This window comes from Odontomachus brunneus, unplaced genomic scaffold (assembly GCF_010583005.1).
Source record: "Odontomachus brunneus isolate Ranch 3 - 2012 unplaced genomic scaffold, Obru_v1 Obru_scaffold_134, whole genome shotgun sequence".
In the NCBI taxonomy this organism is placed as follows: domain Eukaryota; kingdom Metazoa; phylum Arthropoda; class Insecta; order Hymenoptera; family Formicidae; genus Odontomachus; species Odontomachus brunneus.
The window spans coordinates 159,103-173,605 of record NW_022639584.1 but is presented as its reverse complement, the minus strand read 5'-3'; the positions used below and the strand labels follow the sequence as shown (position 1 = coordinate 173,605).

At 35.4% G+C, this 14,503-nt stretch overlaps 2 protein-coding genes across 6 annotated transcripts; one reads left to right on the top strand and one right to left on the bottom strand.

The window, feature by feature from the left end:
• Window positions 1-99: 99 nt before the first annotated feature.
• On the top strand, window positions 100-10,468 carry LOC116850076 (macoilin-1). Of its 5 annotated transcripts, XR_004379255.1 has the most exons (13): window positions 100-646; window positions 1,388-1,529; window positions 1,634-1,760; window positions 1,921-2,050; window positions 2,171-2,237; window positions 2,375-2,579; window positions 2,676-2,934; window positions 3,129-3,365; window positions 3,915-4,091; window positions 4,192-4,470; window positions 4,574-4,767; window positions 5,079-8,827; window positions 9,351-10,468. XR_004379255.1 is itself a non-coding variant. In XM_032827918.1 (12 exons), the coding sequence occupies exons 1-12, from the start codon at window positions 567-569 to the stop codon at window positions 5,339-5,341; spliced, it is 2,160 nt and encodes a 719-aa protein (XP_032683809.1). In that variant the 5' UTR covers window positions 100-566; the 3' UTR covers window positions 5,342-10,468. The 5 variants fall into 5 exon arrangements, 4 of the variants coding, with proteins under 4 accessions (XP_032683809.1, XP_032683811.1, XP_032683812.1 ...); XM_032827918.1 differs by having other exon boundaries at window positions 5,079-10,468; XM_032827920.1 differs by having other exon boundaries at window positions 101-646; window positions 3,933-4,091; window positions 5,079-10,468.
• A 1,908-nt stretch (window positions 10,469-12,376) lies between these two features.
• Window positions 12,377-14,148, bottom strand: LOC116850136 (m7GpppX diphosphatase). Its single transcript, XM_032828057.1, has 4 exons — window positions 13,489-14,148; window positions 13,185-13,333; window positions 12,747-13,083; window positions 12,377-12,570 (listed from the first exon to the last, which is right to left on the bottom strand). Exons 1-4 carry the CDS (start codon window positions 13,856-13,858, stop codon window positions 12,404-12,406), a joined length of 1,023 nt encoding a protein of 340 aa, XP_032683948.1. The 5' UTR covers window positions 13,859-14,148; the 3' UTR covers window positions 12,377-12,403.
• Window positions 14,149-14,503: the final 355 nt, after the last annotated feature.

The window sequence follows — 14,503 nt, the reverse complement described above, 5'->3', positions numbered from 1 at the left end:
GCGCGGTTGCGACAGCAGAGTAGCTCACGAGAGAGAGAGAGAGAGAGAGAGAGAGAGAGAGAGAGAGAGAGAGAGAGAGAGAGGAGGGTTCACGGAGGCACGTTTTCGCGAACGCGATAAGAGCGAAAATACGCGAGAATACGCGCGTTAGCTTGCATGACAGATATTCCAGCGGGCGATCAGAGCTAAACGCGATCGGAACACGAACGACGCGACGCGCGTGCGAGACAAACGCCGCCGATTTTCGCGACGCAGGCGACTCACGGCAGGCACGCGCGATTAATCGGCAGGTGATTCCTTGTCGCTGATTAAGCGCCATGTCCCGCGATGGACCAATCAGCTGCTTGGTAAACCGTCGTGAGACCTCGAATCTGTCCACAGACGAATGACAACAAAAGAGACTGATAGAAGTCGCGCGCGCGAGAGAGAGCTCGAGTTTTTTCCACGCGCGAGTCCCTGGCGCGAGAGGAGGTGTATTCTGTCCTGTGGCGGCTTTTTTCCGTTCCCCGTAGCGCGCCGCGAGTAACGTCGCTTAGCCGGTGCTGGTGAAAGTGGTCGAGAGGAATATGAAGAGGAGAAATGTCGAGTGCGGTAAGCTTCGGAGGCCCTTGAAACGCAACAAGCTCACCGAGGGAATCTACGGAAGGTAAATTCTCCCCCTTTCTCGCCGCCATATGCGCGTTCGTCGTCCAGGAATGGCCGTTCTCCCCTCAAAAATAACCAAAAACCCGTGTACGCGCTGCGGAGAAATGCGACCTGACTACGGCGTATGAATGAGCACGGCGCATGGTGCCAGCGCGAGTTCGCTGAGCACCACAATGACGCCGTCGCGAGCCGCGCGTCGCCCGAATGCGTCGTGCGATCGCTGCAAGACGCGTCTTCCTCGCCGTTTAACTGACACTTATCCCCGAGTCCGACACATCTGATTTATGCGTACTTGTTTCTATCAATTGCCTGCCCGCGTCTTTCTCCTCTGTTCTAATGTCTTCCTCAATCTTTGTGCTTACATGCGAAGATACGTATGCAGTACTTGTGTTGGCATTTAATGCCTTCATGCACTGCTATACAGTGTACTAACAGACTGTTAGTACTTCATAATATCATGGGATTAATCGGGCAATTGATGGACTTTCTAGCTTGTATTCCTCCCACTTGTGATGTTTGAGATCTTAGTGTTATGTAAGCCTTTTGTTTTCTTTTTTTTATAATATCAACTTGAGCTGTGTATCTTGTTTCCTAACTGTTTGCTGCTCTCACACAGATTTAATTCATAGTACAAATGACATATATTCATAGTACATATGAGTTTAGTGATTGCGAGTATGTTATTTGCAAAGAACAACTCATTGACTATATATTAAAACACATAATTATACATCTGTTTCAGTACTTTGCTTTATCTGAAGTTTCTTCTACTATGGGCCATGGTGATCTTGGCAGACTTCATTTTAGAATTCCGTTTTGAATTTTTGTGGCCATTTTGGCTGCTCCTCCGAAGCGTTTACGATTCCTTTAAATATCAAGGCTTGGTGAGTATTGGTGTTATGCAATTGTAGATTATCATGAGATGCTGTATCACATGCTTGAAAATATACTACATGTAACAACTTTAACATGTTTTTTCATTTTTCAGGCCTTCTCTGTGTTTTTTATTTGTATTGCACTTACATCAGACATGATTTGCTTTTTCTTCATCCCTGTGCACTGGTTGTTCTTTGCTGCCAGCACTTATGTTTGGGTGCAATATGTTTGGCACACAGGTATGTAAAAAACAAATGATTATAGGATATTGAATGATATATATGTATGTACTTGCATGTATTTGTGAAAATGTAGTTTCTTGCTTAATATCAGTAAAATCCATATTGTGCACTAACAGAATTAACTTTTAATGAATGTAATTAAATTGACATTGAACAGATAAAGGAGTGTGTCTACCAACTGTGATGCTGTGGCTACTATTTCTATACATAGAAGCAGCAGTGCGGTTGCGTGACTTACGTCATATGCCATTTCATCTAGACCTCTGCCGGCCATTTGCAGCACATTGGTATTTTTTTCTCTAGTCATTGCAAAAATATATATAGTCGTGATATTGTTCTTCATGTGTCTGTTTCTATACAATATTTATCAATAATCTATTCAAATTAAATCTGTCTATAATTTTCAGCATTGGCTATCCTGTAGTTACATTGGGCTTTGGTTTTAAGAGCTATGTAGGCTTCAGAATGAGGCAGGTTAGTCTTTTTTACCAATACTATATTGATTTATTACAAATGTAAAAATATAATTTTGCAATATACTATATTATATATATAGTTTTATGGTAATGTCATAACATTTATGCATCTTGATCTGCTTTTTTGGTTAATAGAGAAAACGGAAAGATGTGGCAAAGGAGAATGAATTCTACCTGCAGTTACTGCAACAAGCACTGCCTCTAGAGCAACAAGCTATGTCAATGCAGCAAATACAACAAGTACAGGCACACATTGTTACATCGATAGAACAACATGTCAAAACTCAAACACACAAGTTGAGTCCACAGTACAATCCAAGCCCTGAGAAAAGCAGAGGTAGCTTGTATTTATTATCAAACTACTCCGAATGAATAATCGCGTTCATGTATTAAAATATATTCTAATCGTGTCCGTTTTTTTACTTTCTTTTTTCAGGGGGCAGTAACAATTCCGTAGAAACAAACGTACAAAATGGCGGAGTACACAATAGTAGTCAAATCACATCACAAACACATAGTGTTGGCAACAAAACTACTCATAGAAAATCTTTAGACAAAGGTGAAAAGCAGGAAGAACAGCATAATAAACATAATGTATCAAGTATATCGCCATCTGATAAGAGTGACAAGAAATTTATACACAGTAATTGTAGTACTGTGACACACAGTGACATACAGCTTATTGAAAGGGTTGGGTAAGGTCAATTATATATATAAAAAATACCATTTTTCTTCGACTTTACTCGACTACACTGTCAAAGTCTGCTCTTGAAGTAAATTGGAGCATGTCAAACATGCGTTAAAGAGTAAAGTTGAAAAATTTGATGCTATATGTTTTTTTATTATACACATAACGCGAGATGTACTCACTAGTAATCTTTTAAAGTAGCTCTGTAAATGACTTTGACGTAAATGAAGTAGAAAAAGATAAGTCTATTAAGGGTTGTGGACATACTACGATAAAGTCACAATCGAATGGTTCAGTGACTGGAAAATGGAACAATGTGAAAGAGAATCGCGACTCATCGTCGACTACTAGTGTACAACGTGAGCGTAAGACTCGGCAAGTTAAGAATGCGGGTGACACTACAACAGAACAGAAACAGCAAGACGATTATTGTCAAAGGTATATTAACGACGGGAATCTCTTGTAAATATATAAATGTAGAATGTAAGAATGTATGAATGTATGTATATGTTTTTTTTGTTCCCTTTGAGCTTACAAGCTTTCCTCGCACAAACAAATTACATTCTAACCTTGACATTATTTTTTTTTTTGCTTTTTTAACCTGCTTTTTAATTCTTTTTAGCTCTGACCAAAACCCAGCTTAGCTTAACTTATCCTAATCTTAACCTGATCTATTTTTTCTATGTATTTGCTATGTGTGCACACACGCACGTCTTTGCTTTGTATACTTTATATACAAATGTAAAAATTTCATTAATTATCTTATGTATCCATTAATTATCTTATGTATTTTCACAAAAGCTTAGGATTGAAATCCTATAAGAAGAATAGGGGGTATTTTATATTGTCGTATTTTTCATTCATTCGCACACATAAATACATTTTTAATATTGTATTTATAAATATTTAAAAAAGACTGTATCACCTTCCACATTACTTCAGTAGACTTCTCATTCATTTCTTCAGGATAATTTATCGTTGAAATAGGTTACTGGTGTGTCGCAGGCTCGAGGCAGACATAAAACGTTTGAAATCAGATTTGCAGTCAAGCCGGCAGCTGGAACAAGAGTTACGATCGCAAATCAATACCTTGCTGAATGGAGAGAGGCAGGCTAAGGGAGACATTCAACAACTCCAACATGATAACGATCAGTTACAAAGCAAGTGAGTGTACTGTGTATTTAACGATTGTGTGCGAAATGTTTTTATATAGGCCATTTATTACATGACTAAACTGCACATCGTAAATATTTTATCATTATAGATTACACGGTCTGGTAACAGCACGTCAACTGGACAAACAGACAATGTCTTCGTTAGAGAAGCGAATTGCGGAGGAAAGAAAGCAACGTACAGCATGCGAAGCGTCTCTAGTTTCTGAACGGAGGGCACGGCGAGCTGCTGAAGAGGCACGCTCTGCGATTCCACCCCCACCACCTCCGCTCATCAGACAAGAATGCACCGATGCGTGTAAGAGTCGTAGATCTCAAATGGAACAGGACCTCAAAAACCTGCGTCGTGAACTCAAATCAAAGGAAGAAAGGTAGGGGGACAAAGTTTATCATCACTTGTCAGCCTTTGTCATGCGTAAAAATTGAGACGAATTAACTTAAAATTAATGACATGTGTCGTTGCAATGACAATAGGTGTAACGCATTGGAAAAAGATGCAGCACGTTGTAAGGAGAATCACAGAGAATCCGAAATCTTACTTAGTGCGCTTAACGCGCTACAGGACAAAAACGCACACTTGGAGAACAGCTTGAGCGCGGAGACACGTATAAAACTCGATCTGTTTTCGGCACTTGGCGAGGTCAAACGGCAATTAGAGATTCGAGAAAGTAAGTGGCGATTGTTTTCATCTATTCTATCTTCTTTATATTTCATATAAATATATTCTTTATATTTCCGTCTTGGATCCATAATGGCGAATTTATGTTCGGGTAATGTACGATTTATAAAAGATTGCGTACGTTATCTCGTATAAGATACCGTTATCTTCTATAAGATAACACGCGTTATCTCTATGTTTGTGCGCGATTTATAGGAAATAAACTTCGTTACGATCTATTAAGAGAGGGAGCGTAGATATATTTCTACGGATTGTTATTGTCAGCAATGTGTATACATTGTACGTTCTCTGTTGAATTAGGCTTAATCAGATCTCAAGAGAAAGAAATTGAGATGTTGAAAACAAAAATAGCGCAAGATTTAGCTGTGATGCCACAAGACACATTTGGTCCAGCGCCAACCTGTGCGACGTCCAAGCTTCGTTTAAATAGTGAAGTGAGAGTAGCAGGAACAAAAATACGTTCGAACGAAAGTCCCTGTCCAGGGTGTACTGTGTCAAATTTGGATCCGAATGCGACAGCGTACACGCCTAAAGGTTCCCTTGTAGCATCGACCGAAGCTTAAAAGAACTGCAATCTCCCATCGCATCAGAGCGCGCCCGATAGTAGGATATATCAACTACAAAAAGATGTTTCAAGTTTCTCCGTGGAAACAATTACCCGTTCAGTTGCTTCAAGCGTACGTAAAAGTGCGGATTTACTAATCAGTTTGCCGAATTTCTCCCATAAATCTCCATATACGTCTCTTCTCTTTGAGACAATATTTTTATTATATATATGGAGCTCCTCTCTCTGAATATGCAGAAATAACTCACCTGAAGTCTTCCATGAGAAACTTTGCGAAACATGTTTTGTATCATGTCTTGTCTCTCAGAAAAGAAGAAAGCCGTTGACATTATGATCACACGTGACACACGACAGATTTACTGGATTTTGGAATGTGGAAAAATCCAACGACAACTTGTAACATTTATGCTGTAGGTTGATTTTACGGATATGACATGAAATGACGCGCGATTTTCTAAAGAATCCGTACACGTCAGGTATAATGACGCAAGGTTGAAATTGACGCTCCGATGGTAAATTTAAAAATGTAAATGGGGTATTTTTTATATCTTGCAGAGACATTGCTTTCCCTATTTCTTCAAGAGTCTATCTTACATTTGTCATATGCTTACAACGCATCAAACGGTGTGCGCTCTCTACAAGTAGCACGAGACTTGCACATTGAATTATACGTGTATAATTAAATCCAAGACGATCCTTCCGTGAGACGAGGGAAACGATAAGAAGCCTTTTATTAGCTGAAACACGATAAGAGGGAAAACTATATCCGTATTACGATCTTCCTGCAGCATATGCCTAAACACGCGATGACTTGTCGAAGATGCATTCTTATTCAAGTCGTAACTCTGAAGCTAGTCCATCATACAAACTCTATTTAATATCATTGGCGTATCGAGCCATTTTGCGTCATGCAATTGTCATGCGGGAATAGCCATTGACATGCAGAGGAAGGTACACGAGCATTATCATTATCGAACAAAAAAGGATCGAGATAAATGTCAAGACGCCAAATTTATTTTACGTGATCATATGTCCGTATGATGATGATACTCTTAGTCGCGTACTTCTATATTTTTAAATTCCTGTACTTTAGTTTAGTGTGATCCTTTTTTACGTATTGGCTTTCAAACGGTACAAAATAGTTATTACACTTTTCATAAAAGTAAACAAAACGATACGCGGATTTTAATGTGATAAATTGTCGTAGAGATTCGAAATTAGAGATGAGCGTAATAATTTCGTTATTATAAAAAAGAAATCCAAAATACGCAGGCGTATAGCGATTGTTAGAATGAGATTATGTAATGCCATATTTTGCGTTGAAAATGAGTTTAAAATGATAATTTTATCACACGAGTACAAATATTGGAGCGTGAAGTTATTTTCATATGGTCGCTTTATTTAAATAAGTTTCGTTCAATTCGCTGCTCTTCAGCAAAATTGAGTTGATGAAAACTACTTTATGATTAGATGTAAATGTGTGGATAAAGACTTTTCTTTTTTGATTTTTTTCCTTTTTTTGTGACGTCCATTAATATTAATTTTGGAGTTAAGAGCAGGAGAGTTTTGTTTTTTGTAATTATTATTCTTAATATATGTACAAGTAAATAAGCACGGATATATTAGTGTTACATGACTTGACAAATTATAGTACCAAGTGGTGCATAATGTTTGTGAAAGATCTGTCGAATTATAAAAGTATAATAATTTATTATGGCGTGTTTGGGCGCAATTAATTTTAAACACTCGCGAAAATTGTAAATTATTACGGCTGTTTATTACGGCTGTTGATTACGATAATACGTTATCTCATTTCAACTAAGATTTATGTATTTTTCTCATCTAAATAATCGATAAGGGTTGTTACTCGATTAATACGATTGGCCCATGGAGCGTTTGAAGGAAAGAATTGTTGAGACAAAATGTGATGGCATTACGCGAATTGATGATCGGCGCTAATAAATTCTGCGTTTTATTCTATCCGCAAGAAAGCCAGTACTTGCTTCTTTACGCGTGTCCACACGCGAACATAATTGTTAACTATTTACGAAGTCATTCTTCCATAATTGTATATACAAAGCACTGTCATGACAGTTTACTTATGGACACTAGTAGTGGATCATGACCAACTAGTCAAGCGAAGAAGGATGTTCTACAAGCACAAATATTTATTAGGTATCTAATATTCGTTTTTGCCTTCTATGAAAAATGAAAAAAAAAGAAGATACAGAACTCAAACACTTTCACCTTGCTAAGATTTAGTACCTGGACTCGTTGGATAAAAAATTTCTGATGAGAAATCCATGTTTCCTGGATGATCCACGTAAAAAAACGACGTTGTAAAGCCTCTTCTGGTTAATGCACAATGTATATCATTAAATTTTGAACCTCTCAGTCTTTGAGCACAGTGCTTAGTTTCTTTCTTACTTTCCAAAAGATTGCGCGAAAGTGTCCTAGTTTGCGTTTACGCTAATTATGTTAGAGTAACCATACGTCCATACACATTTATCTTTTCATATACATTATTTCATATGCATATTGAAAAATAAAAAACATGATAGCTATTGGTTTATATGAGAAAGAGGAGAAAAGGAAAATATTTCGCATTTATGATCTGTGCGTGTTTTCGTTTTCATGTTGTCGCTATTTGGACTTATGAGTGCAAATTAAAGAACTTCGTTTTTCTTTGGCGAGTAAGTTTGTACTAAGTTCCGATTTTACGTTTACGTTTATTTGCGTTTGTTTATGTGCGGATAAGCATAATGACGATATGATAATGATGTGTAAATATTCGCTGAAGGGAAACTTTGCTACCGTTATAACTTGCATTGGTGTGACTGTTGTAGGGCACTTGCGTGTTTGCATAGTCAATTTTTGCTACATGAAGTTACTTTAATCTTATATCTCAAATGTATTCGCGTTGAGATTTCACCATGTAACGAGGATTAGATGCTAAAACGACGACGATATGTGTATTCTTTTTCGAAAAATTATGGTCCAGGCAGACTACTCGATTCGTTAAAACATTTATATGTAATATCACGAATAATTGTACCTGACAAGGGTGTGCTGTAGCGTTTTTTTGTTTATCTTTTTTGTTTTGGCTAATTTACTTATTATGGGTTTAATTCCACCAAGAAGGCTGGCTTAATGAGCAATTAATTATTTAACGCGATGATATTGTACACACTGAGTTATTGTGATATATACATACACAAGAGTACATGAGACATACACACAATACACACACAATATGTACATGTACACGCATATGTCACGTGTAAATATGCACATATAAACACATACATATTCGCGCTTACATATTTATTTGTGTATACTCGTACATCGCGTACGTACGTCAAGGAAACATATGCAGTTATTTACGCGTATACACACACATATATGTATCATTATTTTAGTTATACTATACAATGATGTTCTTACCATAATAAATTAATAATGATGATAATCGACCGCCGTAGAGGTAAGTTTCCTTTTTCCAGACGCATTATTCGACTTTTGATGATAAGAGGGGAAAGACACGTATAACAAGCATAAGTACTTAATTTTTTGTTTTTCATTTTTATTGCACTCTTTTTGAATGCGGGAGAGAGAGAGAGAGAGAGAGAGAGAGAGAGAGAAAGAAAGAGCGAGAGAAAAAGGCGTGTACAAATTCAGAGTAGTTTGTAATATCTGCTTCCTGAATATATATATGTATATGCATATATACGTACATACATACATACATTACATACATGCATACATATATAATTTATAAGTTCTCTGATATTATAGAACTAATTTATTAAGTTGGCAGGAAGACGATAAAAAAAATTTTATCGTGTAACTTTATACTTAAAGTTCAGTGTTGAGTCTGGTCGATGTTTCAGTTGACGAAAGATCATCGTAGATGCCTTTTTTCTTACAAAATGTTAGTCGTTAAAACTAATGTTCTTATGTGCTTCCACAACGCTCTTACAACTGTGTACTTATTTTTTTTTATTTAGCGTTTAAGTTATCGCCGAAGACAAATGTATGTTGTTGGGTGCAACAATAACACGGCTACTGATCTCATCTCATATGTATTGCGACCGTACACGCAAATGCCCTTATACGATTACGAGAAAGGAAAGAAATGCGAGACGTTGAGGAAACATTTTTAACGTATTATAACTCGCGGATAAGACGGATCAAATATGTGCGTCACGTCACACTATAAACCGTTAAACAACGCCTAATCTCGAAGAGACACGTACTCCTACGTGCTCCATATATCATGTGCGCAGCGAGGCGGTGTGTAAAGAGAAAGGAAAAGAAAAACACTGAATCAAGTACGGTGAAAATTTATCTTGCGATTGACCGTAACGCGTGCATTGTAACGCAACTTGCAGAACGTGAACTAGCATATACGCCACTATTATCATACATGCGTTTATACCGGTTAGTTCGTAACTCTCATACTTGGACCCTGTTCGAACGAGACAGCACCTCCATGGAGTGGTGCTGAAACGACCTTGTATTTATATATAATGGTTTTTCTCTTTTGCATTTTTTTTGTCTATCTCTCAAGTCAGTCACATAGAATATATCTGACTTTTGTTTTCGTACTAAAAAAAGAAAAAAAAACTATACGATTTATAAATTCTCCTCTCATCCTCTCGAAGGTATGCAAAATTTCCTCAATTAGCGAGTACAAGTGTAAAAATTATTACAATTCCCCTCCTTGCTGCATATTCCAAGAGGAACACCGTTTCGAACATGTATGAGTTGGAGAGGACATGCATCTTCTGATCTGTATGGAATGTCAAAGCGACATAGCATAAATTTCCAAGTAGCAATGGTGGTTTTACGCGTTGCTATGATAATTTTATAGGTCCAGATGCGAAACGGGCTTACAAGTGACAAATTCTGTGAGGAAACCGATTTATACGGCAGTATCTTGCGCGCAATATCTAATTTTTGCTATAGTTGAATCACTCGAGAATATTGCAATTTCCAAAATATTATAAGGAGTTAGGAAAAATCATTGATATATTAACAATGTAAACTAATTTTCATTGTGTACTATGTACCGCTACATATACTCCGTAGTAATATTTATTAAAATAAACATCGTAAACCGACACTGCGTATAATTTATGTATAAGCAACTATAAAAAAAACAGCATTGAGGTTCACCAGACGCTCCGATATTTCGTTATATTTTTATATAAAACTCTCAACGACATTTTTAATTTATCGCATGATTTCACACATCCCGCTCCCTTTGTAACGTTAAATTAAAAACAAGGAGGGGAATTTCTACAATATATAAAAGTTCCAAAATTATTTTAATAGTGTGATTAACGATATAGCCCAATATACTTTTCGTACTCCCACTCAGATAATAACATTTTGGATAAACGTTACTTTTCTTAGTGGAAGCAAGTAAATTTCTATCGATGATTTACCTGTAGAAATATCAGTTTAACACTTGTAGAATTCAATTCAATTGTTGATCTCTTTTACAAAACGATATAAGATGCATTTGATGTAATAGTAATTACAAGCAATATGAGAAAGAGCGGGTATGTTGACAATATCATACAGAAAACACAGCAATACAAAGTTTTGTTTAATTTCAATATACATGGGTTATATAACGATTAAATCACAATTGTATCTACATACACAAACACATGTTCCTATTAGTCTTGAAAATGTTTTGTTTTATTCTCGGATATGAAGATGGTTATCGTAAATTTAAAAAAGTCTGTATTACGCGCAATTATATGACAAAATTTTTAATAAATTAAGAGAAATACATATATACATACATATATATATATATATATATATATATATATATATATATATTATATATACAATATATATATGAGCTTCCTTTCTCATGCTCTGAAAACATTTTATTGCTCTCTGACTGTGTCAACGCATCATACACATATACAAAATAATAAAAAGATTTAAAAGCGCGCGCAAATGGTAAAGGTTATAATTAATAAAGTATTTATTATTTTTACCCCATTACCAAAAATTCTATTACATGCTACACATATATTCTCTACCTATTTTTCACATAGACATAGTTTCCATTGAATGAACTGCTTCTGATCTCGTAATTATATATATTATCTATGTTTTTACTATTCTCTATATAATTCTGTTATCAAAAATTTATGTCACCTGAATTTATAATTAGAAAAAATAGATAAAGTTACATATATATATTCTACTGATTTATATAAAATATATAAATTAAAATCACATGTGTACTACATATTCCATGTTCCTTTAATTGATAAGTTAATTAACCTGTATTCCATTATTAATATTCTTGTCTTTAATTATCATTAAAGACCAGGGTTGGGTAAGTTAACTTTTTTTTTTTTAACTAAGTTATTAAGTTAAAGTTAATGACTTTGAAAATTTAACTTAGTTAAGATAAAGTTAACTCATAATGAAATTGATTGAATTAAAAGTTAAGTTAATAAAAAAAAGCAATTAAAAAGTTAAATTGGTTTCATGACTTCAGGATTTCAGTTTTACAAATAACGGAAAAAACAAATACAGATCTTATTTGGAAACATGTTTCATTTACAGATACTTATTAAATTTAAGTAATATATTTTTTTTCGAAATTTTTGTCGGACATTTTTCCTCGAAGATGACGAAAATGAGTCCTCCTACACTGAACAGCCTTTCGATGTCTCGCGACACTATGGCATGGTTAACTTCAAGATAATCGAATTAAAAGTTAATAGTTACCGATAAAATGTAACTAAGTTAAAGCTATTTAACTTTTTAACCCAACCATACTAAAGACTTTTTAAATAACAATATTACAGTTATATAAGTCGTATAATAGATTACTTAAATAAGTATCCTTCTCAAATATCCATTATAAATTATAATGGATTATTTAAATTTCTATAGTCCACACAGTCATGTAAAATATATATCAATATTATGTCATGATAAACAAATACAAACTATAATTATGAGTCACCTACTTTTCATAGATAAAGTAGTCTTATTTACACTATTTACAGTTTCGTGCATTTCACACTTTAATGTCTGATGGTAGGACTCCATGCGATTTGAATCTTTCATAAAGAGGAGTATCTTTACGTATCATATATGAGAGAACAGCCTTTGTATAGTAGTCTGGCATTAATTCCAAGTTTCTTATAACAGTTGATAAAAGATGTGCCTTTTCCACATATATTCCTATATAAAGAGAAATATGCAAATGAAATAGAATGAGTCATATATATATATATATATATATATATATATATATATATATATATATATATATATATATTAGATCCAATATATATTCTTATTGTTAAATTATATATAGATAGAGAATAACTTTTAAAATTTTATTAAGGTAGATTTACCTGGTGCTTCAAACATGAGATAGCAAAAATGTACATGTAGATAATAATATGATGGCTGATAATGAAAATATATTCTAAGTTGTGAGGCAGATATATTGAACTTTTTACTAATTGCCTCAGTCCCAGCTTTTTGTATATTCCTTAATAAAGGAAGATGAGATCCATTCAATTCTCTTAGCGATTTAATTTTTTTTAAAGGCAAAGCCAGCAGCTTTAATGTATTTAGCTGTTTGTCCCATATTAAGTCTGGTACTAGGACAAAACCATTTTCCTTGTCAGTATCCTCATAAATAATATTTTCTTCTTCAGCCTTGTGCTCAAGAATATTAGTTATCCACTACAAAAGAAACGACATTAAAAAATATAGGTTTCATTATTTTGATTATAATTATAATAATACTCAGTAATATAATATGTATCATCTTCTGCAAATCATACCTCCAAACTCAAGCTCATAGACTCTATGTAAGGAAGAGTGACTTGCTGGTAGAGTTCATATGTTTCATCTATCATATATGATGATTCCTGTTTCATGTACTTCTTGATTTGATTCGGTGTAGCAGGGTGTATCACAGTTGCACGTAGACCTTCAAGAAATATACACAAATGTTTATAGAACATCAATCATTACAATAGTTATGTTCAGCAGAAAAAGCTGCCTTATAATAGTTGCAAAGCAACTTTCTTTGCTGAAAGCAGCCAATAACGTCGATAATCAATCAATAATAATAGATCAACATACTGTTATACTCCTCGGTCGGGAAACAATCGTAATTCCCGTAAACGTCGTTGGTACAGTTCTTCTGATAGATGGTTTTTTCGCTGAAGAACCCCTTCTTCAGAAACACCTTGTCATCGGGAAAACTCTTTTGCTCCAGCAAAACAATTGCCGGGTCCGCGCGATCGTTGAATGTCCCTTCCACGCATATCAACTTACGCGCGCAATTATTTTGTAGCACTCTCGTCACTTCGAAATTCGACATATTCGTACGTTCGCACACGCCATCCGTTTCGACCGCACTTTTCTTCTTACCGTCGTTGTCTCCCAATTTGATTCTCTTTGCTGCAGGGCAATCTCCGTCGTCGGTATTCACTGAGCATTTCTCTGCCATGCTCGTTGCTAAGTGTAAACTTTCGGTCGCGAGAGTATATCTATGATAGTTTGTAGATTATTGCAACACCGCTAACTTTATTCTTTTCGTTTACTTTCGTAGATATTTATTCCTTTTAAGCAGAAGAGAGATGCGGTCCCACGTTTTTACAAATTTCGTTTTTGTCTCATCACTTTTCACTATATGATTTTCGATTATTTAATGAGGTTATATTCAGCGAAACGAAGCGCTTGTGAGTATGATCCATTAAAGGCTGCAAATACTTCGAAGCGTCGTATAGACCAATCACAGCTTCTCTTTAAAGACCCTGCATAATGCCAGGCTACAGGCAATAGAAATAGTCATTAGCTAATAGGAGCAGGGAATAGAAATAATTGACCAATCCGAATTCCTATTCCCTGTTTCTATTGTCTGTTGTTTGGCATTCTGCAAGGGCCTTAAGTGCTTCAAAGTGTTCATAATGGGGACGTTCAACGAACTCAACAGTTGCACAACAGTTGAGCAATTCGTCAATGTAATTGGTCTAGATTTAGGGATCTAACAGTAAGAATCAATATTCGCTGATTGCTCACTGAGCGCTTTTTCCGCTGAACGCGCCCAATATTTAAACGCCTCGATCTACAATAGGTGTAGTAAGCTTTAAGC

Bases quoted from the DNA above. Each gene is read 5' to 3' on its own strand.
- LOC116850076 (XM_032827918.1), top strand. From the start codon at position 567: ATGAAGAGGAGAAATGTCGAGTGCGGTAAGCTTCGGAGGCCCTTGAAA. The intron at 1,761-1,920 runs GTATGTAAAAAA...GACATTGAACAG, and splicing joins GCAATATGTTTGGCACACAG to ATAAAGGAGTGTGTCTACCA. The intron at 4,092-4,191 runs GTGAGTGTACTG...TTATCATTATAG, and splicing joins AACGATCAGTTACAAAGCAA to ATTACACGGTCTGGTAACAG.
- LOC116850136 (XM_032828057.1), bottom strand. From the start codon at position 13,858: ATGGCAGAGAAATGCTCAGTGAATACCGACGACGGAGATTGCCCTGCA. The intron at 13,334-13,488 runs GTATGTTGATCT...TATTTCTTGAAG, and splicing joins CCCGACCGAGGAGTATAACA to GTCTACGTGCAACTGTGATA. The intron at 12,571-12,746 runs GTAAATCTACCT...CTCTTTATATAG, and splicing joins TCTCATGTTTGAAGCACCAG to GAATATATGTGGAAAAGGCA.